The following is a 26,026-nucleotide window of genomic DNA, read 5'->3' on the forward strand; positions in this document are numbered from 1 at the left end:
AGCTGTCAAGATAGCGAGGGATTACCCAGTGTGCCTTGCCGGAGTAAGTGACACCACTGAGGCCCCGGTTTGAGATGTTTATTTTGAGAGTAAGCTGACAAGCATGAAGGCCTGATCCCAGAGTGGCAATCTTATTTAATTAAAGGCCTCTTTTTATTATAGCTTTTTTCCCTCACTGTTTTTTATGTGTTTTTATATAAAAAAAAATATATATATTTATATAAATATATATTTCTTTTATATACATATATATGTTTTTATATATATAAATATATGTAAATATAAAGGAAGACATTTATATATATATATAAGAATGATTGCTAAAGCCTGGCTCACATGAGCAGTGCTGGGCATCCCTTCCCCCTCTTTTATTTTCCTTTACTGTATAACAACCTGGAAAGCTTTCAGAGCAATAATGCAATTGGGATGCTTACTTAGCTACAGTCTTCTTTCTTCCCATCCTTGGAGAAAGGGCTTGGAGTTTTATACTTGCAGTTATTGAACTTGCTGGCTGTTTGCTTTCTCTTTCTCCTCTTTTTCTCTCTTTTCAGGTTTTGCTCTCGTTCATGGGTTTTCTGTGCCAAAAGCAGATGAGTTATGGCCATAGACCACCTGCCTCCATCGCCCTCCTCATGCTTTCATTTCATCAGTTGCTTTCCTTGTCTCAGCCAGTGGCTATTTCATGCACAGAATAGGTTGTGGACATTATTATTACTACTATTATTGTTCTTTTTAATAATGCAGCTTGCTCCTGCTTATCCTGTAAATAAAAGCCAGTTCGTTTTTTTTTTTTCTTTCTTTTTAAAGGAGCTGGAAGAAACTAACGCCAAAGAGCTCAGTGCTGTTATTTTTCAACTTTTGCGTCCTCTGAGGGCTACTGCCCACATTGTGGAGCTATAATTTATCTGTGTATTCCCTGTCATTGTGGAAAGTGTGCTGGTTTTAAGCTGTACATTTTATATAAGAGTATAATCACAGTTCTGAGAAGTATTCCAGGGAAAGGTCTAGTCCTAACCCATTGAAAACAATGAGAAGCTGCCCTCTGACTTCCCTGCCTTTGGATCAGGCCCTTATTATTATTCTCTCCTAAAAGAGAAGGAAAAGAAACTTCTTTTAAGTTGTAGCATTTTTCGCGAAAAGGGATTGATTTCAACAATTCCTATTTAGCAAAAGGATCAGCTGCAGATAGTATTTGAAAACCAACTGATATTTTCCTTCTGTGAATGAAACACCCTTTATGTGCAGAATTGGCCAGGGCTCTACAACTCTTCCCTTTTGAAATTAAAACAGAATAAAAGCTTTCTATAATTCTTAAAAATAAGTCTGTGTGTCCCAGGAACACAGTTCTTTACAGTGCTACATAATTCCAAATAGATGCTAACACATAGCTATTTTTTCTTGAGTCTAAGTCTGTCTTCACATAACACTGGTCAGAGCTTTGGATGTTTAAAGATGGATTTTTCACATTCTCACCGTTTCACCAAACTACTGACAAGACCGAGTATTGGTCTTACGCTGGGTTATCCTGAACTGCCATGCGTTTGTCGGCCAGTATCTCAGTGGGAACCAGGGAGGACAGGTTCAGATTATTTCTGAATGTGAAGCCTGGTGTAGGAGTCGGTCTTTTCCTGCTGGCAGCCCACGCTGCAGGCTGGGGGGCGGCCAGAACCATCACGTTAGCTGTTATTCCTCTAATGAAACTGAACTGTTAAGAGGGAAGTTTAATTCCAAATATGAGGTACAATACAGACAATATTGGATATGACAGATGAACGGCACCTGGGATCAGTTAATTGTATATGCTGCGACACCTCATTTTTATTCTTTCCCTTATTTGCAGCTTGTAGGATTTTTTTGCAAAGTCTGTATACATTGCTAAATCAACCACCTAGTTAAATCCTTCGCGTACCTTGTTCCCCCTTTTGTATGGTGTCCTGCATGGTGGTTGGCATTAGTGCAGATGCCACCAATTTAATAACAATAATAAAAAGTTGATTCCCTCTTCTGTTTTCCTTTGACAGCTGCAAGTCTTTCTATTGCTGCCGAGTGGCATGAGCCTCACGCTCTGTGCATGGACATCTGCTCCATAAAAATATGGGACATTATTGCCATGGCAAATTGTGCCGCTTGGATTAAAAAATGTGTTACCTGAACACATCCTGTTGTCTTTACAGAGTCTATTCTGTGTGTGGTTTTTATCCTGAGCTGGTGAATAATGCCAGCATTTTTTCACTGAAACTTGAACTATGGTTTTAAGTAAATTGGCAAGTGACACCAGTAATGAAATCCTGACGGGTGTTTTAGCTATTGTTACTGGTTTCCTTGGAGCTCCTATCCAAGTTACGATGCTTTTGAGTTTTGGCCTTTTCATATATTCGTAGTCACAGGATCACATTTTTCTCTCTTCCATGGTCTGTGTTGTTAGTTGGCCTGTAAATAGTCCTCCATCCCTGCTTCTGTTTGCTCTTTTCCCAAATTAAAATGTTAACTAAGTTACTAAAGAATAATTAGCGTTCTTCAAGAATAATACAGCAGAGATCAAGCAAACTATGAAAAATTTTTGTTGCCTGTTTTCAAACAACTTTCTGGTTCTGTTCTATAGATTTCCTGTATGAACTAGCAATTTTTATATAGGTAATTAAGTATATGCATGTACATATAAAATAATTCATTACTGTTTATTATTGCTATTTATTGTTTTATGAAAATATAATTTAAGGTGTGGGGTTATGTGGGGGGATGCTAATTTATTTTTTATTAATTATCGCAGGTACAAGTGACCCATATGTGAAGTTTAAACTGAACGGGAAAACTCTATACAAAAGTAGAGTAGTCTACAAGAACCTCAACCCAGTTTGGGATGAAACTGTTGTACTGCCTGTACAGACCCTCGATCAAAAACTCTGGATCAAGGTGAGTTTGGTGTTTAGATTTTTGAACGATGGGTCAATATTTTGTTAAGTAATTATTTTCAACTTTAGAAACGTATTGATTTTTATTCACTGTAGCAGCGTAACATAAAACACAATCCGGTTTAAGAGTTTCAGCAATTTCAAATTAAAATGCACATATGTCTTTTCCAGATTTTACTCGCATGTTTTGCTTTCCGTCTGCAAAAACCCAAGTTGAAATAAAACTCCTTGACTGGATATGTTTAAAGCTATGGAGCTAAATTCTGTTCGCTCTCACCGTGCTTGTGCAAACTCAGTGAAACCAATAGCGGTTTCATAAGCACGTTTAAAGAGTGTAATTTGGCTGGGTTGAACAGAATTATTACCTGGGATGCAGCCGTGACAAGTAGTAAAGCCTTTCCTCATTATGAGTAACGTTACAGTTACCAGAACTGCAAGCTACCAGTTGCGAGCACTAATTGCTAAAACATCTGTAGCCAGAAGTACCTGATTTTTGTGCAGCATTTCATTATGCTATCGCACAGAGCATAAAGGAACAGGCACAATCCGTAGCAGCACACATGTCTCTGTTTACATAATATTAAGAAGATACTTTCAAAATGCTGTTTAAATATTTAGTTAAAAATACAAATGAAAGCAGGGAGGTGGAAAATTATCCCTGAATTATATCTAAGCTTTGATCTTTCAAATACGAAAATGAACAGAAAGGGCTTAAAATATCTGTTCTTTTATCGGCCAGGATAAAACCGGCTTATGATGTGAAAATTATAAATATTTATTTTATTTTGATACCAGGTGTACGATCGAGATTTAACCTCTTCAGACTTCATGGGTTCCGCATTTGTAGCACTCGCTGAACTTGAACTCAATAGGTAATGAATTTGTTTAATTAAAGGTTGTTAATGCAGCTTGATTGAGAAACATAGGAAAATAATTAAACGCTTTAGCTCTAGCTTGGAATTTGTCTATTCATGAAAACTTATTTTGATAGAAGGGTGGGAAGCACATTTAAAAAAAAAAAAGAAATCACATGAGTACATGTACAAATCGCTTGTACAAATTCTGTACACGTATGTTTTTATGCAGCGTTAGTACAGGATTCAGATCCAACCTGGATGATCCCAGTTCAGCAGAAGGTGTCCTTTCCTTTTCATGTCTAGGAATAAGAATAAGAGTTTCTATATGTGGCATTGTTTAGCGAGAGCTACACCAGAATAATTTATGGAGGTGGAAGAAGAAAGGGGAGAAGGTTGAGACCCCCTCTTCGCCCCACGTAGCGCGGGGTGCCTTTTTCTGTATATAATTGGGCTGGGGAGCGGTTTGCCTGGCTGGCTGTGAGCGCCCCGTTTCCAGCCTCCCCCCGCAGCCAGCCATCCCCGCAGCAGCTCATCTGGCCCTGATTTAGTGCGGAGGCAAGCCCTGCGCCTTTTGTCTGCTGCTGCTGCTGCTGCTTGGTCTCAATGTGGAGCTGGAAGCCAGGAATTCAAGTTTTAGTTCTCGCTTTTATACTCCCTCGCAGCGCGACTTTTTTTTTGGAGAAAATGAGTTCTCCCTGTGCGGGTATATTATAGCTCCCATGGCTGTTGTATCTGAATTTCTAGAAATATTAATGAATTTATCTGTGAGGTAGTGCCACCAGGTAAATACCAGCATTCCCGTTTTCAGAGAGGGAACTGAGTCATGGAAGGAGATTAAACGCAGGCAGAGATAAGGCAGAATAAATATCTCCAGAGTCGAATCCTGGCCATTAATGTTGGAAAATTCACTTGGATGAGTTTCCCTGTCACACTTCTTCCCTGTGAAGTGGAGGTAGTAGTAACTTAATTCGGCATGTGTCTGCATGTGGAGAGTTATGAGTATTAAGCAATGCTATAGAAACACCATGCTGTGTTATTAATAGGGGGTGTATTTTGTCAGAACTAAGGAGGAACGCTCCAGATTTTCTGTTTTAACATTTAAACTCAATACAGGGAATTTCAGACAAGAAGCTGAAATTTGCACAGCTCAGCGTGACCTTTAATAATGAACTCGAGTTAACTGGAGTCAATAAATGCACATCTTTTTTTTGCTTGTAGAACGACTGAACAGGTTTTAAAACTGGAAGATCCCAACAGTTTAGAAGATGACATGGGAGTGATTGTATTAAACTTGAGTCTAGCAGTCAAGCAAGAAGACTTCAAGAGAAATGTAAGTGGCTTAGGAAATCGAATTTATAGCTGCAATGTGTGTGTGTTTTGGGGGGGAAGAGCAGGCCTAATCTGATTTACTTGGAAATGCCACCTTTATTTTCATCCTCTGAGACTCAATATTGAAATCAAGTTAAATCATAACTTCAGAAAAAACCACATATTTAACTGGGTAGAAGTTGCTTGGACATCTGTAGCTGGATGGTTCTATCTCGTAGCTGTGATGCGCGCTGTGGCAGTGCTCTCCGTGTATCAGGGGTGTGGTATCCGTCACTGCAACGTGCAGGTTGCTGAAGTGAATGTATGAACCATACCTGCTGTCATTGCTATTCCAGAGCATACTATTTTCTGATTTCCACCTAGGAGTTTAGCACTTAAAAAAAAAAAATAATTTTTTTTTCTTTTCTTTTTTTTTTTTCCATGCCAATGAAAAAATATATCTGTGTGAAATCTAAAAGTGGAGATTTGGTATTAAGACTTAAACTGCACCAATCCTGCAGAGGAGCACACTGACTGAGAGGAAGACATTGCTTGTAAAAACCCTGGCTATATAGTCTAGTATGAAAGTTGCTGTTTACAGCACATTATTGAATTATAAGTATGGAATTCTTGTCTGGGATTATTTATAGAAACGTAAATGTTTCAAGGGGTTGGAAAGCAAAATAAGAAAAAGCTAATGTGGGACATCTGCCATTCATTATTTATTTTTTCAGATAATTGTCTTTTTGAGAATTGTAAAATCTCAATTAATATTAAGATAATTGTAGAGTTATTTCTACCTCAATGTGTGATTATTTGAAATCTTAATGACAACATTCAAAACACTGTTGTTGTATTTATTTATCTGTGTTATGAGATGACTTTGGTCTGGGATGCGAATTCCCCCTCTCACTTGTACAGGAGAGTGTTGTTGGCACACATGTCACTGGATTGCAGGAAGGGGTGAAGCAAAGCCATAAAGTTACTTTAGCAAAAAAACAGTTTAGCCAAAAGAACCTCAGGAATTCTTCTGGGGTTTTTACGAAGGCATGGGCTAAAGTGGACCTAGCCAGTGAGACAGAAAATACATTGGTTTAAAGTAGCAGCTTTTGGTACTCTTGGGTGCTTAGTTAACATTCAGAGTGCAGATGATAGAAGAGTTGGTGCACGCTGTAATTTTTTTTAAAGATGATGTTTTAAGCCCTCATATTTCAAATGCAAATTGCTCAGCCATTTCCAGTGGAAGCAGAATAGTGAAATGGCTCTGTCCACATTAGCACTTAACAGCAAGATGATTTTTTTTTTTTCCTTTTTAAATTAGCTTACTGTAGAACCAGATGGCACCAAAAGTATAAGCCATGTTTCTTACTAATGGCTCTGGGTCTCTCCACTTTTTATTCTTGATTACTTTTTTTTATTTCCTCTTTCTTTGGTGCAATGCAGGTATTTTGAGTTTGTTGATTGTTATGTTCCATGAGAGAGGGGAGGTAGATGAATGCAGTTGTAGATCCAGCTTCCTACTTAGTAATAAGCTTTTCTAATACATTTGATAAGCTGCTGTTTGAATTATTTTACTAAACATTTTCTCCATTTTACTCCTCTGTTTCCTCTCTCTCGATTCTCTTTTGTACGATGGTGGGGACCCATGAATAGAGATGGTCAAGTCGGAAGAAGCGAACTTCATCCAAGGTAATCCGTATTTTTTTCTCTTAAAAAAAAAAAAAAAAAAAAAAAAAAGAGTCCTCCCCAAAATCTGTGCCCTCCTCTGAAAGAGAAAGGGTAAACATAGGAAAACTCTGAAGAATAGATGCAACCTGTCTTAATGTGGTGGCTGTGAAACCCTTTGCTTTTTTGATTTTTTTTTCAATGTGATGAGAAATTGCTGCTGTTTTCTTATTGTAGGCTCTATGGTAGCGTCTAGTGGCAAGCAAGAGTAAGACCTCATTCAGCAAAGAGCTGTAGAAAGAGAGAAAAACTGTCTATAGTAAGGAAATGGATGTAAATTCAATCAAAAAAAGGAGCTGTAAAGTATTTGAGTTGTTTAAGGATACCCGAGAGGTGGACGGTAGTTGCTACTGGAGTTGAACATGGGTCTCCTGGATCCCAGTCTAATCGATTGGGTCACCTCTCGCCATGGGAAGAATTTTGTGAGGCAGTATTTCTTCTGGTTACTCCTGTGGGTTTTGAAATTTCTTTTGTTCTTGGGATGGAAACTGAGCAGGCAGTTTTCATTACCAGCAATGTAACAGGATTTCTGAGATTTGTGTGTTGCTACATATCTACATAACTTGCTTTCCTTGGTCTTGTGTAGTATCCCTGCAGGCTTCCATTACTTTTATATTCCTGTACTGTCCCATTCTTGCATTAGATTTTAACTTTTTCAGGAAACAGGCTGTGGCTTTTTATTTGTTCTGTAAAGCTTTAATTTGCTATTGAGTAAATAACAATGATATAGAAATTGCAGGCCCTAGTACCCAGCTTGAGAGCTATGCAGTCTAACTTTCTGAAAAGCAGAATTTAGCTCTTACGAGAACACATATGCATCTTGATATTTTCCCTATATAACCATTGGTTTGTGCCTAAATAAATTGAATAATTAACCTCCTCTTGTTTTATTCATTACAACTGTGATGTGCAATGTAGAGGAGCCAACCCTCTCAGGTATTGTGCCAGCAAGTATATTTTTGTCAATAGAAGAAGTGCAAAGTACAGCCCTTGGAGCTGGACGGCAGCTTGGCGAGCCCTGGTTCCAGGGATAACGCGGCCCTTCCTGCGGCACTCAGCACAGAGAGCCGCCAGGCATCCCTGAATGCCGTATGACAGAAAGTGATGGAATAATTGAAAAGCTCAGCACTTTAGTTTTTAACTAAAGCTCTGGAAATTACTGTGCCCTCACTCAATCAGTGTAGCTTGATCCCGCTTTTTCTCACGCATGCACACACAGCTGTCTCTTGACGCTGGTTGGCTTTGGGTTCTGGGGAAGGGAGCCAGGTTTTTAAACTCTGGTCCTTTTTGTCCAGAATAGCCAAACTTCTGTCTTGGTTGCTGTCACTGGAATTTTTTTTTTGATTGTACCCTGTATCTCATTGCATTTTGAATAATTTTTTTTACATACAGGTTTCTGGACCTTTAGCTGTAAGCCATACTGGAAGGTCATTCAGTTCTCAAGACTCTGGCTCGTGCCTTAGCATCTTTTTAAATAAAATTAAGAGATGCTAAAGCATGGTACTGAGTTAGGGGAAATGAAAGTGTTGTTTAAAGGAGGAAAAAAAAAAAAAAAAAAAAAAAGAGTTGCAACCCTGTGCTCTATTCTGTTCCAGTCACTAGAGGGTAGGAGAGCTTCAGTTCTTCCTAGGGAAGACACAGTTCATGCTCCAGTGTGATCTCTAAAGAAAAGCTCTGTGACCATCCAAAGGCAGTAAAAATATTTCCCAGCATGCGCTGGAAAAATCTGACAAAGCAGTATTTCCTAGTTTATTGATTCTGCTACTGCACTAAAACACTAGTACTGTACATCAATAACCATCTTTAGTTAGGAAACTCTGGTCTGTGGAAGCAGTACTAGCAGTTTGTGGCAGAACATAAAGGCTAGAAAGAAAAATTGTGTGCATGGGGAATATAGGTGTCTAGGGAAGGCACAAGAGGTTATGGAAGAATAGCCAGAGAGTATGATGGGGTAGAAAACAATGTTGCTGGACGAGATAAAGATACGGGAATAAGGGGGGCAGGGGAAATGGAGAGAGCTCTGTAACAGATACACAAACTCGTCTCTTTTTTGGCTACTGAGCTGACTCTGGTTGGTTGTTGCAGGAGAAAAAGGCCATATACTTTCCATTTGAGCAGCTGAACTGAGACAGATCTAAATTTCATCTCTAGGGTTAGGCAAATAAAAGTTTTCTATTTGAAATGGTTTTCCTGGTTTGTTTTTTTTTTTTTTTTTTTTTGCACTGAACTATAGCTGACCTGTATTGTAATATTTAGCTTTTCTTCTACAAATACAGGGAAAATTACTTATTTTAAGGATGGACAAAATGAATATAACTTTCACAGCTTTTTTAAAAACTGTATTGCCTGTATGAAAGAAATCTGGTTATACTCTAATTTGACTGTTTTATGTTATCTTAGTGCAGATTTGGCACATCAGTGTCCTAAATGAGTCTTGTCGCATCAGTTACGGGATTCTGCCTGCCTTCCCAAATTCACCCCAGATGGTTAGTACGCCTGTTGATGCCATTAGTACCTGATGCAACCCCATGCCAGACTGGCGAAGGGGTTCACTTGAGCGGTTGTGGATACCGTGCCCTCTTCCTGTGTGTTCTCTGAGCTCACTTGCTTTTTGAAGAAAAAGCTGTATTTCAGACAACAACGAAAACAACAGTAGTACAAGATCTCCAGTCTAGCTATGGTTGTCTCAGTCATTACAGATAGTAAGCAGGAAGGTTTTCAGCAACTGAATATTGTCTTTTAAATCATTTTGGTGCAAGAGCTGTTGAACTGGATGATTTAGCTATCTGTTGATTACACAGTATATATTTTTCACTGCTGCTAGAAGGGAATCATCACACATTTGGGCGGACTCCCAAGACATGGCAGCACATCCAGATCCCTCATTTTTCATGGGAGCTCAGAACAGCATTGTCCTCTGTGGGAGCTGTCTCCAAGAGTGCAGCTTTCTTCTTTTTCTCATGGAAGGTGGCATTGCAAAGGGAAGAGGATACTATTAGGCAATGTTAATATATGCACTCATATCTGTGTATTGGCAAGCTCTCCCCTCTTTTCTGTTTTTCTTTCTGGGGCTATCTGGGGCGCAGAGGGAGTTGGTAGATGTCCCTGCTGGAGCCCAACACGCTGATGCTCAGTAGCCTTGTTTGTCCTGGGTGGCTTGAGTCTCACCCTGAGTGCCCCATGCATTATTTCCAGCATTTGTACAGCTGATTAACCTTTAAGTGTTGAACATCTATGAAGCAAATAAGCAGGTTTGCTTGGGGTGGACTGACCTGCAGCAGTTCAGTCCTGAAACAAAAGCGACACAATTGCCACCTTGATAGCCTAAGCTGATTGAATAAATTGGCTGAAAGGCTGACCGGACCCAAGTGCTCCTTGGCATCTCATCGCAGGGGAAAATCCCTCTCTCTCCTTTTTTTCTGCGTGGGCTGTTAGGTTTCATTTTTGCCTGCCTCATTGTATTTGGCTTTCTCCCACAATACCCCGTGGGCAGCGGCACTCTCCGAGCATTTCACAGAGTGGAGGGACTTGCTTGCCACAGGGTCACGCATCGTGGCGGCAATCTCGTGTCGGTTCACTTGCCTTTCTCGCTGCCCTCTCCTCTTTCCCAGGGGGAGACTGCCTCTGCAAAATGGTTTCCCTGCCTAATGAGGAGAGGTCCAAAGAGTCTTCATATCTGCGTGTTGTTGTTTTCTCAAATGGCAAATTACGCGGCCCAGTTTCAACGTTGACCTCTTCACAGGGATTGCAGCAGGCTTTCTGTTGTCCTGTCTCATCCTTTTAAATGAAAGATGTGAGAGATGGGTTCGCTTCACACTTGGCCACCTCGCTGTGTCATTTAAATGTACAATTTTTCTGCATCTCTTTATTGCTTCAAAAACAAGTTTGAACTTGGGGCATGTATGTGTGTGTCAGGAAGAGAGACAGATTTGAAAGCAGCCCTGATGCACCAGAGGGGATTTGCTGGGTGCCTATAGAGGGAGATTATATACAAATGGTGTTAGCAGGGAGACTCAAGTTCCCAAAGGATTTTGTGAAGCTGGGTCAATGAGCCGGTTCTTTCCCCTGCAAAGCTCTGGCATTCTTGCTCATCTCCTGTATTTGCCTCTGTGAAGGCAGAATATGGACCACCTGCTCATTCTTGTCCAGCTTTCTTCTTTAAACAAGATCCAGAAAGTAACAAAAAATTGAAGGTTGGTGTGCGAAGCTTTTATATTAATTTTGAAACCAGAAACCAGATTCTGAAAATGGTGTTGAGAGCACTGATTTTTTAATTTTTCTGTTCAGAGACGTGGGATGTTTTCTGGGGAAATGTTTTTGCTAGGCAGCAGGGAGAACGGTCTTCTGTTCTTCACATGGCAGGGTCCTGCTCTATGACCAGGCCATACTTTTACTTCAGGAAAGATTACTCATTACTTACCTGATGTTACATAGTCCCTGGATCTGCAGTAAACATGGGCTCTTAGACTTTAAAAATATCTAATTTGTTTTTTAAAAGTAAAGCTTTCTGGATATTCTTGTGCTTACTATTTTCTTTCTGTCCGGCTTATTTGAGGGCTGCTTTTTATTCAAGTTGTTATCAATTTTAGAGCAGTGAACTGCTCATAAAGGTGACCTTTAGGGTATCACTGGTTATTTGCACCCAGAGCCCAGCCAAAATCAGAGCTCTATCTGGAGACAACCCTTCAATTCCTGGTCTCAGGGCTATCTTGATTTCATAAGTAATGGAGGGGCAGGAAGGAATAAGCAAACTTGTCCAATGTCTTGTGCTTGGGACATGTGCCAACTTCCATCATAAAGCATATGTTTCCTAATTTCCAGCCCTATAGCCTGATCCTAGCTTCAGCCAATTTTACCTCTGCAAGGCACCTTTACTTTGGTCTGGGATGTAGCCAGAGTGTGAGCTGGCTGACTGCAGGGAGTTCACAGAAAAATATAGCAGGAGAGGTCTGAAGGACCTGGCATCCAGTCTGGGAGCACAGCTGGAAAGAGCTCGGGTTCAGCAGCAGGAGGAGCTGAAGTACCCAAGTGCAGAGGCATCCGTAGCCTGGGAGGTAACAGGGAAAGGGAAGAGCTGGAAAGATAAAACCACTTTAAAATTGTCACTGATTAAGCAGTTATGTCCTCCTTTTCTGGCCAGTGTAGAGAGGGGCTTTGACTTTTCTGGTGTCTCATTGTGAAGGCAGGTTAGTGTTGTGTTTGGGGTGGTTTTTTTAAGTGCTTGTTTTGCCCCTGAGTAGCTTCATTAGACTGATGAGTGCATTTCTCTGCGCTTTGCTCTGTAATAGTTTTGCCAGCTCAGAGGGAGGCTGTGAAGTTTAATCAATTAACTCTGTGTAAATCAGTTTGAAATGAGTAGGTGCAAAATATCAGAGAGAAGGTAAGACTTTTAAAATAAATAATGCAATTGCATTTTCTTGTCACCTGGGAGGCATTTTCTGTAGTACAGACTTCCCCAGGCAACACTAAAGTTGACTCATTGATGGTCCAGGTCCGTGGGTCTACCACACGTCTGGGTTTCCCCAGACATGCTTCCTTCCAGAAACTGAGTGGAATCTGAGACACTGCCTGTTTGGCTGGGATTTCCATCAGGGTGGTCAGAAGAACAGCCTGCCAAGTACCCGGGGAGGCTGGAGACGTGGCCACAGAGCATGCACAGAGTGGGTCTTTGGTGCATGCATAGACGATACGAGGCACAGGAGACGTGCCAAACCTGCTGAGCACACACTGTGGGAATGACCTGGGCATGTCCAGGAAATCCAATGCATTCTTAACGTGACAGGCTGTCTTGCAGGGGTGCGAGGCAAGCAGCCATCCCGGGCTCCATGCTGCTCCATTTGGAGAGAGGCCTGTGGTGGTGGCAGAGCTGCATTGGGGGAGGTAGGAAACAGACTGCAGTCATCAAGCCTGTGTCGAGGTGCTGCAGATCAGCACTATGCCCTAAACCAATTGCAAACATCTCTGCTTCTCTATCCAGTGTGATGCTCTAAAGTGATGCTAGATCTTGTCCAGAAAGTAGCCAGGTCCTGTTAGCTGGAGACCAGCGTACCCCTCTGCTGAGATGAGAACAGAGCTCTTTTGCAGCTGTGCAGCCATCCAGAAAGGGGGTGCACAAGGCCATTTGCTAGGGGCCACCTGTTTTGGAAGGTTAGAGTTGATGCATTGCAATGCGCTCTAGTAATACCAAGTTGCAGGTGCTGATTTTTCCTGGATCTGCGTGGAATCTGGGCTGGTTTTGGTACCTCCCAACAGTCCTTTGAACTGTCAAGTCAGTGGCTAAAAGGGTGGGGTTATGTATGCTACAGAATTTAGGTAGGAAGATCCCCAACACTGAGTGACTCCCTAAAATACGGGCCTGGTTAAAAAATGAAAATAATCCAAATTTGATTTGAAAACTGAGAGATAATAACTGTCTTTCGTGTTCAGCCTGGAAGCTTTGAAGAGAACTGGATGCTTTGTTTTTAAAAGAAATCGTACTGTGGATAATAAACTTTGCTGGGGTTTTTTGTGTGTGTGTGAACTAACATCAAATATCTCTTCCTCCTCTGAGGAAGGAGCGGGGGGGCGGGGGGGGGCAGGAAGGGAAAATCCTTGGTCCTAAAGCAGCAAGTACATCACATCAAACATGACTATGTTAAATACTAAAATGTTCAAAGTACAACTGAGATAGATAAAGGCTTTGATGGGAAGTGGATATTTCCCAGGGACATTACAAGCAATAATCCAGATGTTATGGTGTAATGCAACGAGTGTCCATGGATAGATGGGGAGCTCAAGCCAAGCAGCGCCTGCTGTAGGCCTTAGCCCTCCACTCCCATGCTGTTACGCCATATGGAAGCAATCTCCAGGCCCCTTTAATAGCCAGCTTTGGATTCCATTTTCACAGGGCTCATAGAGCTAAGTGGAGCTGTTTTATGGACAAGTTAGATAGAAGCCTTTCCAAGATAAACATCCAATTCGAAATTAGGACATACCAAGCTGCAAAATTATTTTAGGGCATATTTCATGGAAGCACTGCCATTTTTCTAAGGCGATTGCCAGACTGTAGAATGCCCTTTGATCCCTTGTGGACATTACTCCCTTCTTTATAAAAAGGATTTTGAAATAGTTCAGTGTTTAGGGAGGAATATATCTGCCGGGACTTTGAAGTATGTCCATGGGAACAGTCATGCTTTAGCTTTTTGGCCTAAAAGACGAACTTGAAAAAAAAAAAAGAAAAAAACCGAAATTACATTGCAGCTGGATTTATGAATCAAAATCTCATTTTCTTTTTAAAGGTAGGAATTTTTAATCAGTGTGCCAGGAAAGCCAAACAGGGTGTTTAAATAGAAGTATATTAATATGCTTGTGGGATTCAAGGAGTTGGGTATTTTAACCAGTAAAAAGCGAGTAAAAAATTTGTGAGTTCACCACCCATGATTTAAGAATTTTGTTGCTGGGTAATTGATCCATAAAAAGTAATCTTCAGACATCAGGTGCTTTTGCAATCGTTTTATTTAGCAACAACATTTCTTACTTGCTTTTAAAGCTAACACGTCCTGTTTTAAAGTGACTTGTGAAATCTTCTCCTCCGTCTTGCTCCCACCTGTATATGACATGATTGAAGCTCCAAAGTGTGGCGAGTTAAAAGTTGCTTCACAAGAATAAAATATGGCAGGATTTTTACTGCGAGAAGAAAAGTATAGCCTTGAGTTTTAATGTTTCCAGCTCACTCCTCCCAAATAAAGGCCTATTTAATCATCCTCTGTCCAATAAAATATTGCCAGTTAGCAAACTGTTAGCGCAGCCGTGCTATGTAGGATGAAGCTGCGAAGGTAACAAATGTGGCTACCAGGTAACCATAACTTCAGATAAAAAGCCGGGTGGTGTCAGTGTTTTTTCAGCAGGCATCAGTATTTTTGATTCGTGAGCTCGGGTTCTGGAAGCAGGAGCTGCAAAGGCAGCAGGCAAAAAGCTAATGCGGACGACAGGCAGTTGAGTGATTGAGGAGGTGGAAGATGCATGCTCAGCCTTTCACCTGGCCATAGACTTTATGATTGTGGGCTGTCTCCCCAGAAAGGACAGACCTGCATTTTATGGACGTAGCTGGAGACATTTAAGAGTTTAGTTTAGTTTCTCCCCTCTTCCACCTCTCCTCCCTGTCGCTCTCCTGTGTCTTTCCCTGAGCCAAAGTAACAGATTGCTCTCAACGCTCAAGGTCTGCTCTTGCAGAAGCTCAGCCAGATTAGCTGTCGTTGACTTCTCTGGTGGTTTAAGCTAACCCTGCTGATTTTGCTCTGATGCTGAGCATCATCCCTTCACGGGGCCAGCCGTAGTACAGTACAGGCAGAAAATCCATAGCACCTTTCTGCCCTCCATTCCCTCCCTACTCTTAGAGGATCGTGGTATCTCTCTCGCTTCTGGTGCTTTCATATCACAGTCAGTTTGGGCATAAAAATGTGGGTTTGCATGTATAAATGTTTCATGTCACTGACTTGCTTTTCAGTCGAGTTTCATGCGGAGTGTGCGACTCTCCGACTCTTTGCGCAAGAACCAGTTGTGGAACGGGCTGGTCACCATCACGCTCTTGGAGGGGAAGAACATCCCTGGAGGGGGCTTGGCAGAGATTTTTATTCTCCTCAAACTGGGAGATCAAAGATACAAGAGTAAGGTAAGTATTAAGGATTTCCTTAAGTTTGCTGAAGCCAATAAGGTACTTGGTGTTGCTTTTACCTGTGTTGCTAACTCAGATGGAACTATTCTTGAATCTCTTTCATGTAAGTGAGATCAAAACCAGGAGACGAGATCAGGGACATTAACATTTTACTAATATGTTTTATGGGCCAGTATAGAAATAGGAAGTTAGGAATATTGTGTGTATCTGGTTTTGTGCATTTAACATACTCATCATATTGATGGATGTTTGATATTAATATGAAATGAAATAAAGCTACATGCATCACATACGTGTTTTGTTCTCTGCCAATACAGGAGTCAGGTTTGCAACGTTAGGTATGCTGGAAAGGCAGACCTGAAATGGTTCCCACTGCAGGGGAATTATTAGTAGTAGTATTTTTTTTTTAAAGCACCTTTCTTGAAAAATGTTATGTATAGCAGACCCCCCCCCCCCCAACACAGAGAATATTCCATGGTTTTGATTTGAATTTTTATTCTTCTAGGCTGTGTTTACTTGTATCCAGTACCGTTTCATGAGACTCTAAGAAAGGAATGGGGTTCCCAAAGATATATATTTCATCTCCAAAGTCTAATAAGTAGAGGGGCTATAATTAAAATAATATTCTGTCGAGAAAGAAAGAGCTCTGCATGTCATGAACTGGAAGTGCAGAGGGAGGAGGAGGAGGAAACAAACAAACCCCCTCCTGTACGAAATGTACCGAGCAAGTTCACAGAACGTAACGTTCAGATGTAGGCGCATCTGAAACCTGCACTCTGTCCCCCACATTGGACCTCAAACCAAGGTCATGATATTATGTTTTTATTTAGAACAGCAGCTTTGAAAAATAATAAATCGATTAGTTATTTTAGAATAAATATATGTTAAGATCCCTTTTTATGTTTCTCTTTAATGGTCCATAGCCTGTGTCATGAATCTGCAAGACTGCACTGTTTGCAGTCGCAGAAAATTAAAAAGTTTTAAATGGGGAGTCAAGTACAATGTTGTCTGCAGTGAGTTAATTGCTTAGTATTTCTGTCTGGGGCCCAGCAAAAGTTGGGGACTGCCGCCTTTACACCCTAATAAGACTTCAAATTGACAGTACTTCACTGAAGTTTATTCAACTTATGAAGTACGATCTCTCACGATCTAGAAAAGTGGACAAGGTGGGAGAAATCTGAGTCATGGTCCAGCTAATCCTATCTCCTCTTCTCTCAGTGTCCATGCTGATATTGATGGTGGGTAGTGTAGTGTGGTATGAATTGCAAGTGATTTAAGTCCCAGTCTGGTGAATACTCAGAGTAACCTGAATACATGAACAATTTCACTGAAATCAGAGGGACAATTTACAGATATCAAAATAACTGGATGCTAATAATTTCAAGGCTGCTCCTTCTTTGCCTGTATCTTAACACAGAAAGGTAAAAAATACTGGTTTAAGCTCCTGAATTCATTCAAACCTGTTCTCAGGTGATTGTCCTCAAAAGATTTATTCTTGATTTCTTCCAGCGTGTGAATGAGGTTGAATGATGACTGTGGTCTACTGAAAGTGGAGCTGGTGGATCCACCTTGCATTTCAGAATTTCTCCAGCCATTCATTCACATCATGCTTGCATATTTATCATTATTGGGAGAGAAGAAAGAGATTTTTTTTAAGAAAGATGAGGCTCTGCATGACAAACTGGGGAGCTTTGGTTGGAATGACATTAATACTTGATGGCCTAACATCCAGCCTTGTTCTTGTAGAAGAATTGATATGTGCTTTACTGTGGAAATAAGTTCCATTTAAGAAAAGTAAATATTATAACTGCATGTTTTCTAGACACTGTGTAAGAGTGCAAATCCTCAGTGGAGGGAACAGTTTGATTTTCACTACTTCTCTGACAGGAAGGATATGTTGGACATTGAGGTCTGGAGAAAGGATAACAAAAAGCATGAGGAGCTTTTGGGAACGTAAGTTTTTTTTGGTGTTTTGTGTTGGTTTTTTTTTTTTGGGCGGGGGGGGGTAAGTACAAAAGATAATGTGATTTTTATTGTTATTTTTAAAATTGATCAATTTATTTTCATTACCAGCATCATACTGTGTGTTTCTCTCCTTATACCAGTCATGTCTAGATGCCTCTGTAATGGTATCCTTATTAAAACCTATTGCTGGGTAACTGATTAACCACAACCTGAATGTGAAAACACTCAAGCTGACTCCACACATGCTGACTGTAAAATCCAAAATACTGTAGGAGCTCAGTGGCAGCTGTTTCTGGGAGAGCCAGTGGCAGCAAGGAAGCAGTATTTGTCTGCATTTGCGTGATGATATTGCTCCAAACCCCTTGTGCTCTGCAGGGCTCATTTGCTGTTTCAGGTTGGCGGCAACTGGGGGATCTTTGTGCTCCTTTTGAGAGTGGCACCAGTGTCCCTTTTCTCTGTTTGCACCTTGGTGGTGTGTTCTTCTAGCCTTGTTTACATATGGGTTCTGTTACCTGGGTTTGCTTTATTTGGGTAAGCTCTTCCCATTGCCACAAAGGACTGAGCTCTGGGTTTGGTGCCCCATGCTGTTGCACAAGCTCATGTTGTTTGAAGCATCATTTTCAAGGGCAGCTGCACAGGTCATTTACCCATCTCCTGACTGATACTGGACTTTGCCCCACTGCATTATTCCATTATAGCTTCAAATTCTCAAGTAATGATCTTATGCCACGTTAGCAAATGAGATTTTTTTGTGGATGAGCAGTTGAACCTTTTATTTTAATTTCTTAATGGGAATAGAATATGGTTCCTACTCCTATGTCCCGCTCTTCCCCCCCACCTCTAACGCTGAATTTTGTACAGTATTAGTACAGCCTTGGTTTCCTAGTAGTAACCATATCTTTCCTCCTGTTGCCTCCTCCCTTCCTTTGGCTTGCGGTATTGTCCTCTAGACCCATCTCCCCAAACTGCATCTGCACAGTTGGCTACATGCAGCAGCTCCAAGAACCATTTAATTTACTGGAACCCCTCTTTGGTCTGTCCGTGCTTATCTCCTTGCAGGATCAGTGCCACAACCTCTGAATTCTTAGGGGCAGGGATCCTGTCTGCAGTTGTTTGCGTTTCTCACCTGATGAGGGTTTCACAACTTGCTGACTAAATAACAGTAACTCATAAGAACATTCTCTTACTTTAAGCATTCAAATAGTTTGAAACTATTCACTGAAAAGAACAATGCCCTTTGGCTCTACAAATGTTTGTGGTTTTGCAGAGCAGGAAATGCTTTCTGGCTGAATGCTATTGCTCATCACATGGAGAAGAGGCTGAAGATGAATCTGTTCCTACCATTCTCACAGTTACTTTTCTTACTTCTGATATTCTGTTTAGAGTTAGAAAATATAGCAGTGTTTGTGACTTGCCTCTGTTCAGTCTCCCTGATGCTGAAGCAATTCTTCCTTAGGTTTTTTTCCCCCCACTTTTTTTTTTCCCTAATGGTTTCTGGCAGGTGGTGTTCAGTGTGGAAAAAAATTATCAGCAAAATGCTTATTCTATTATTAAAGAACTCAGCACTGGGAAAGCCTGCATGTGTTAGATTTACCTTCAAGTTATTTTTGATGTCTGTGTGGAGAGAAAATATTACTGTTGTTGCCTTAAGCACAGCAAAATCTGTAGCATCAAAATGGGAAAAAATTATACTAGATTTTAAAGAGCAATTGCGAGAATAGGTAAAAACCAAATGCATAACAACAAGCCTTGTTTGTACAGTGTAGAAACTTTTGACACCCAATAAATAATATTTTATGAAGGGTTCAATGCGGTCTAATCTGGAAAAGGATTCTGTAGACAAAACAGCATTATGAGGTGCCATGTTTATTGTCTCCATGACTTCCAAGTTGAGTTTTGAGATTTCTGGATTTCACAACATCACTGTAGGAAAGATTCTGTAGTAAAATATTTGTGGGTTATATTCGGTCATTACATACAGCAGTACAACCCAACTGCTCTCAAATAATTTGCGTGGTTTTAAGGAAAAGGCAAAATTTGCTGGATCTTAATTTATAATTCTTTGGTCATTTTGTGGATAGAGTTAGGATTCATTCTGTTCCCTCAGGGCCATGTAGGTTGAACTGTGTTGGTTAGACCCTTAAATATATAATTTTTTTTGCTAATATTTAAATGAAGTTGAGGAGATGTACAAGGTGGAGTCATGTCTGATAATCCAGACTGCTGAACTTTTGTGGAATAAAGACTTCTGTTAATACCTTTAGACCCAGTATTTCAGGTAGAATGGATGCCTTAAGCCCCTGGAACATGGCTCTTCTCCCAGGCATAATTTGGTTTTGAGGTAAAATATTGTTATTGAAATAGGACCTGAAGCGTCTTCGGAGACTATGGAACATGTAGAATAAGAAAAGTGTTGGACCTCAGGTACTAAACACTAACACCTGGGGACTTTGTCTGCTTCTGAATTAGTGAAGAAACACCCAGTGCGATTTCATGTCGCCCTTTTCCTATCACGAAATGAACCCTCACTGTCAGTGCACATTGCAAGGTAAATTATTACATGCAGCCTGCCTGCTTTCTCCTTAGATTTTCAACCGGATCCAGTTTTTCTTCCTCACTTAAAATACTGCCAGCATAGAGTGGTTCAGCTGCCAGGGTCTAACACTGAGGGGTGGCTGTGTTTTGGTGCCGGATGAAATAATCCCTCTATTTAGTCTGCACAGAACTGTTAGTAACATATATTGAGTGTTTTTTGTGTCCTTTGGAATAAGAGGGATGCTATAAACAGGAGATGATGTTAATGTATATTAATAAACAAAGGTGTTAATATGTGCAGAATTTGTCCCGGCAGAGTTAAATTGTTTATGCCAAGTTGTTAGGGACTGTTTCTGCATTAAGGGATATGTTTTGAAAAAGAGATGCTGCAAAATGTTGGGGGTTTTTCTTCACATATTTACCTCAAGAAAGAGGTTTTACAAAAACTGCTAGACTTAAGACCATGAGCTATAAGATTGGAGTGCATCCAATATCTTTATGATGAATGCCTCCAGGAAACAGTGTCTTTGCAACAAGAAACAATCCTTATTTTAAAGGCCGTGCTGTTGGGATGGAACAGTAAAATCTACTATGGCTGGGTCCCAACCTTTCATTTAAATTTCACCAAGCTATAGGAAGAATCAGGCAACCAAAACTTATCTGTAGAATAAGTCAGAATAAGACCTTATTAATTGTCTCACTGACACCTGTGGCATTTGAAATACCTTTCCAAATATTAATCATAGATGCCTCTTACTGTATACTCTGATAATGATTCTGACCTCTTTTGTGAAGGGCTTTCAAGAATTCTGCAGCGGGGGAAAAATGGCAATGGTTTGTGCAGATTTTTTCATATGTATTTACGTATATTTAAGGGTACTTACTCATCATAATTTGATGGACTGTGGATTGAGTCATAAAATACAACTCCATAATTACTGGTAAGAGGCTAAGCCCAGCACCTTTTAGTGAAATTTTAACATTTAATACCCTGATAAATTTAAACAAATAATTTAACCCCAAATTTACTGTGCAGTGTTCTCAAGTAATATTTCTCTGCAAAATGAATAAAAAGGGCAAAAAAAAAAAATATGGCAGCTAAAAATGAAGGCTGTAAGCCAAAAGAACAGTTTTAAATGAAAACTAAAGCTGTGGTGTAATCCTCTATGGGACTAGAGGTCAATACAGAGCTGTAGACCTAAATATTGATCAAGAGGAGGAAGGAAAGCATTTAATTAATTGTGGTTAAAAAAAAAAAGTGGTACATTTGTGTGCACAATGCACTCTTAACTTACAGAACTGTATCCCCTATAGGTCATGCATATAACCATGTGTGTGAAAGATTATACCTGAATTTAATATGTAATGTAGCAAAAGATGCCAACAAGTAGAGCTATCCTATTGTGAGATAGAATTACTATGTTGAGAATTTAACTCAGGAGATCATTTGCATCTCCTAAAATACAAATAGTCTGAGACTTTTGCCCTTCACATTCAGATCAGGCAACTTTTGAGCAAAAAGTGGATTGCCTCCATTAGTTTTATACTGTGCCCATCTCCATCATCTCTTACCACTTTCCTGTGATATAGTTGTCTGTAACAAGGTCTTGCAGACAGAGAGCTGAGAAAGAAGGAAAAGCAAGAGTTTCTGTTGGAGAATGGGGGAAATAGTTTGGAAATCATTAGACTTGTTTTAATAGTGTAGAAGTGTTTGTGTGGAAACTGCTGAATTTATATAGTAAATTGAATGTCTAATTGTTTTACCAAACTGCATTCTTTGCAGTCTGATCAATTATGTTGTGTAACCTAAATGAAACAGATTGTCTTCTTTTTTCTTAAGCCTTTCGCCATTTGCAAGTGCAAATGTGGATTTTCTTTTCAGTTCCTCAAAAGAAAATACAGAGGCATACCATCACCTTGAGTGAACACAGATGTTTTAAGGAAGTTAGTTTGCACGGAAATCAGACATGATTTGAGGAAGAAATGCTTATACTCCACCTCCTGCTGTTTTCCCCTCCACATGTGCATCCCTCCTACCCCCACACCCTTTATACTCGATCTTTTCTGTGACCTTTGGCTAATCAAATTCTTTTAATAAGAGAAACAATTCCAATTTGCCAAAACAAGCTAGAATTATATTTAACTTTGTCTTTGAGATATGAGATTTCTGAGGTTATCTGTTGGTGGGAGATGCACCGTTGTCTGAAGGAGTTGTCTTTTCTCTCTTACCCCATGGAAAATTCTTAACATAAAAAAGCAAATGTATCTTTTCCCAGTTGTGGACTGTGTTGAGTGGGCGGTGTATGAAATGCTGATGTGGGAGATGTGGCCTGTATTGCTAGCTGAACCACAGACCAGCTGTGTGACCCTGAGTTTTCCTCTCTCCTTGCTTCAGTTTCTTCATCTGTACTCCCCTCCCCCCCAAAAAAAAACCAACAAAAAAACCCAACAAAAAACCCCAAACCCAAACAAGATAATGATACATTCCCCCTTTTGCACTGATACCTAAAGTATCAGTAAAACTGCTGCAGTCTGAGAAGCGACTGTGTTAATGCAGCCAAGGTGATGTTGACCTCCAGTGTGGAAGTGATAAGGCCTTTTTCTCAAATGCTTGCCTTTTTTGTTGTTGTTTTGTTTTCCTTTCTGCCGTATCTTCTCTCGTCATATCTTTCTGAAGAGTCTAGGCATAGCAATGAGCTTTAAATGCAATCTCTCACACTTGGAAATTGTGTTGAGAGGCAGCCTACGCACCAAACAGTGTTGGTACTCTTCCCGGTTTATTTTCTTTCTCTTTCAAAGCACTTGAAAGCAGTTAATAAGAGTAAACTTGCAACCTGTTGTATGTTCAGTGCAGTGAATAGCAAAGAGCACACTTAAGGCAAAGTCATCCCCATTGATTCTCGTCAGAAGAAGCTTACAAAAGAGCTGTGTTTTTATACACAGAGCTACTGGATGACTTACAAACTCATCAGAGCGATGACTTTTACTTCATAACATAGCTTGTTGGGTTTTCAGGCTGAAATGTTTTGGGTTTTGGTTTTTTTTTGTTTTTTTTTTCTTTTTTTTTCGCCCCCCTTAGCATTTGCAGAAAATAGGCTGTTAAGAAGCGGAAAGCATGCAATTTATAGCAGATGGGTATAAACCGCTCCAGCTCTACTACTGGAATGGGATCAATCAGGAACACTACATGCACCATTTAGCCAGAAGAAACCCACCTGGGGGAACCCTGTGGAATTTTAGCCTATTAAGACAACACCTTAACAAGTTTAGTTTAAATAAAAACTTGTCGGCAGGCATTAAGCGGAGCAAAAGCTATCGCTCTCCATCATGCACTCGCCATCCCTTTGAGAAATGTGACTCCCCTTGTACTGTGGCAACAAAGCTTCTCCTTTCTCAATTTTTTTTTTTTTCCTTTTTCATCTGTAACTTTTGTTCAGCCTGTTCTTAAAAGCCAAGCCCCACAGAGGTTCAGAAAAGTTCCACTCCATTTACTGGACTTCTAAATAGAAGGCATTTAGCCGAGGCAAGTGATTAGGCTTTCTGTTGCATATAACCGCTCCCTTCACGTATAACTGACTGTCTAGTGATGTCTCTCTGCTTTAGCCCATACTCATCTTTTATTATTGTCTCTTTATGAATGTTTCTCTTTTTTTCCTCCTTATTTTTATTCTTTTGGGGAAGTATCAGGTTAATGATACATAGTATGTGCAGGGGTTGGGGGGGACTTTTAAGACAGTCCTTCCCTTTGGGAAATAGTACACTGAAAATGTAGCTCTAGTAAGGCTTGTAAAAGAGATTGGGGCATACAGTATAATGTAGCATAAAATGGAGTATGTGACTTTAAAGAAACTAATCTATTTTAGGCTAATGTTTTAAATTTTGCGTTTGCCCCTTTTCTTTTCCCCCAGGTGAAATAAAATTGTGTTTCAAATCCATCACAAAGCACTAGGGGATTTTAGAGGGGAAGCGAGGCAGGCCAGAGTTAAGTTTTCCTACTGTACTCACAGCCCAAACCTTTTACCTCCGCTTACCAGTAGGTGAACCAGAAAGCAAAACTGACAGTAAGTGCAATAGAAACCAGCTAATTGGTTTCCCATGTTTAATTTTGAGATGCTTTTTTTCACATTCTTTCCATCCTGAACAAGCAATATGTTTTGGTGCCTGCTTGCTACTGAAATCAATATAAGTGTTGCTTTAATTTTTTTTTTTCCAGCTCCTTATTAACGTTTGGCAATGTCGTTCTAGGTGCCAAGTTGACATTACTGCCCTGCCGACAAAGCAGACCAATTGCTTAGAGCTGCCTCTGCAAAAACATCCAGGGTCCCTGCTAATGTTGATTGCTGTTGCCCCATGTACAGGAGTGTCTATCTCTGATCTGTGTGTCTGCCCTTTGGCAGACCCAAGTGAAAGGCAACAGATATCACAGCGTTATGTGAGTTTGCATTTTTTTTTTTTCTTCCCCTCCTTTAGTTATGAAAGTAGTCAAAATTGCAGGGGAAAAAAAAATTGTCCAGTCATAATAACATGTCTCCTACCAGAGAAAACTATTACATGGAATAGTTATTATGTTTAGAATGACAAGGAGATTGGCAGGGCAGATAGACCCAAGCAATTTAGCTGCTTGTATTTGTTGAGTTTTAAACTAATAGTTTTCTTTGCAAACTTGAATTGTATTAAGAGATTATCATGGGGAAGGAGACACACTGAATATCACAGAGAGATCAGAGTATACTTAGCTTTCTTACCTCCTTTGGGGAGGATATGTTCTGGACTTTCAACTGTTGGAAGATAAACCCATATGATGGCTTCCACGCCTCTATCCTCAAAAGCTGGGCAAGAAGGAATAAGTGTGTATCTCTCTAAAATGGGGTCCAAAACTGAGACACGAGGAATTTGAACAACACAAGTCAAAGTTACTTTTGAGGACAGATTCCTCGCTCCTGACTGAGTGCACTGCCTTCCTGACCCATGCTGCTTCTCCAGGTCTACCTATGTCCCATTTTCTGTTTTAATTGGCAAATGATACTTCCATAAACACGCAGGGCTCCTTTCAATCTCCACCATAAAGTTAACGTGTAACTTACATGAATGGAGAATTTCCTTAGGAGTGGGTAGCGTGTGAAGTTGTGAACCTCAGGGTCATGATGGAGTGAGACTGGAATAGTGGAGATGTATTTATGGGTATATCAGCTGCTGAACTGAAACACCGCAGAAATAGCGATGGGTATAAAAATGTAAGTCATTTAGTAGTTCAATATTTTCTGTTTCTTATTGAATTACAAACAAAATATATCTTTATGCTTTCCTCCTTGCAGTGTATAAAGAATTCCTTTCGAGACATAAAGGACATTGGCTTCTTACAAGTCAAAGTTCTAAAGGCGGTGGACCTGTTGGCAGCAGATTTTGCAGGTATTTTATTTCTATTTTCCAGCATATGATTCTATAATATACTGTGAGTGGTACTTAGTCTTTGTTCAGTACTGTCAGTTGATCAAGGAAAAGTAAATATCATCATTTCTCCAGTGGTGAAACCTGCCTCAGGGAACTGAGATACCAAATGGTTTTGACTCCCAAAAGTATGTGGGAAGGTCTTGTGGACAGATATCTGATTTCCCCTTTAGATCTGAGTGGCATAATCAATAACTTAATGTGGTGTGCTGTTGTATTTTCCAACAGGAATATGTAAAATAAGAGTTGATATAAAGTGATGGTGCCTGCAAAGCAGCCTCTTCATCTTTTATCAGGTGCAGGTTTGGGTGGTGCCACAGGCTGTCACCCGAAAAAGAAAGCTTGCCAGCGATGGGGAAGTGAGTGCGATGGTTTCTTACAGCTGGTTTGAGACTTTGATTTGGGATCATCTTTTTGGTGCTCTTACTCCAAGAAAAGGATGGATTTTCCACTGAGCTGTACCTCAAATGGTGCTTGGTCCTGACAGCAATAGACACTAACACCTTTTAAAAATACAACTTTATATTTTTTCTCCAGGGAAGGTCTAGGAATTTGATACTTTTCTGTAGTGATGGCCTGGATATTATTATTTTTATTATCATCTTCTCCAGAATTCTGGAGAC

General features: G+C 40.2%; 1 protein-coding gene across 1 annotated transcript in view; it reads left to right on the plus strand.

Moving 5' to 3' along the window:
- Positions 1-26,026, plus strand: part of MCTP2 (multiple C2 and transmembrane domain containing 2) — a 121,057-nt gene that overhangs the window by 33,406 nt on the left and 61,625 nt on the right. Inside the window, exons 6-13 of the mRNA XM_082321030.1 lie at positions 2,771-2,913; positions 3,708-3,784; positions 4,988-5,099; positions 6,731-6,766; positions 15,288-15,452; positions 17,278-17,408; positions 24,201-24,387; positions 25,271-25,364. Of these exons, the coding sequence (XP_082177156.1) occupies positions 2,771-2,913; positions 3,708-3,784; positions 4,988-5,099; positions 6,731-6,766; positions 15,288-15,452; positions 17,278-17,408; positions 24,201-24,387; positions 25,271-25,364 (945 nt within the window). The remainder of the gene's footprint in view (positions 1-2,770; positions 2,914-3,707; positions 3,785-4,987; positions 5,100-6,730; positions 6,767-15,287; positions 15,453-17,277; positions 17,409-24,200; positions 24,388-25,270; positions 25,365-26,026) is intronic.

This window comes from Platalea leucorodia (genome assembly GCF_965183815.1).
Source record: "Platalea leucorodia genome assembly, chromosome: 9".
NCBI lineage: Eukaryota > Metazoa > Chordata > Aves > Pelecaniformes > Threskiornithidae > Platalea > Platalea leucorodia.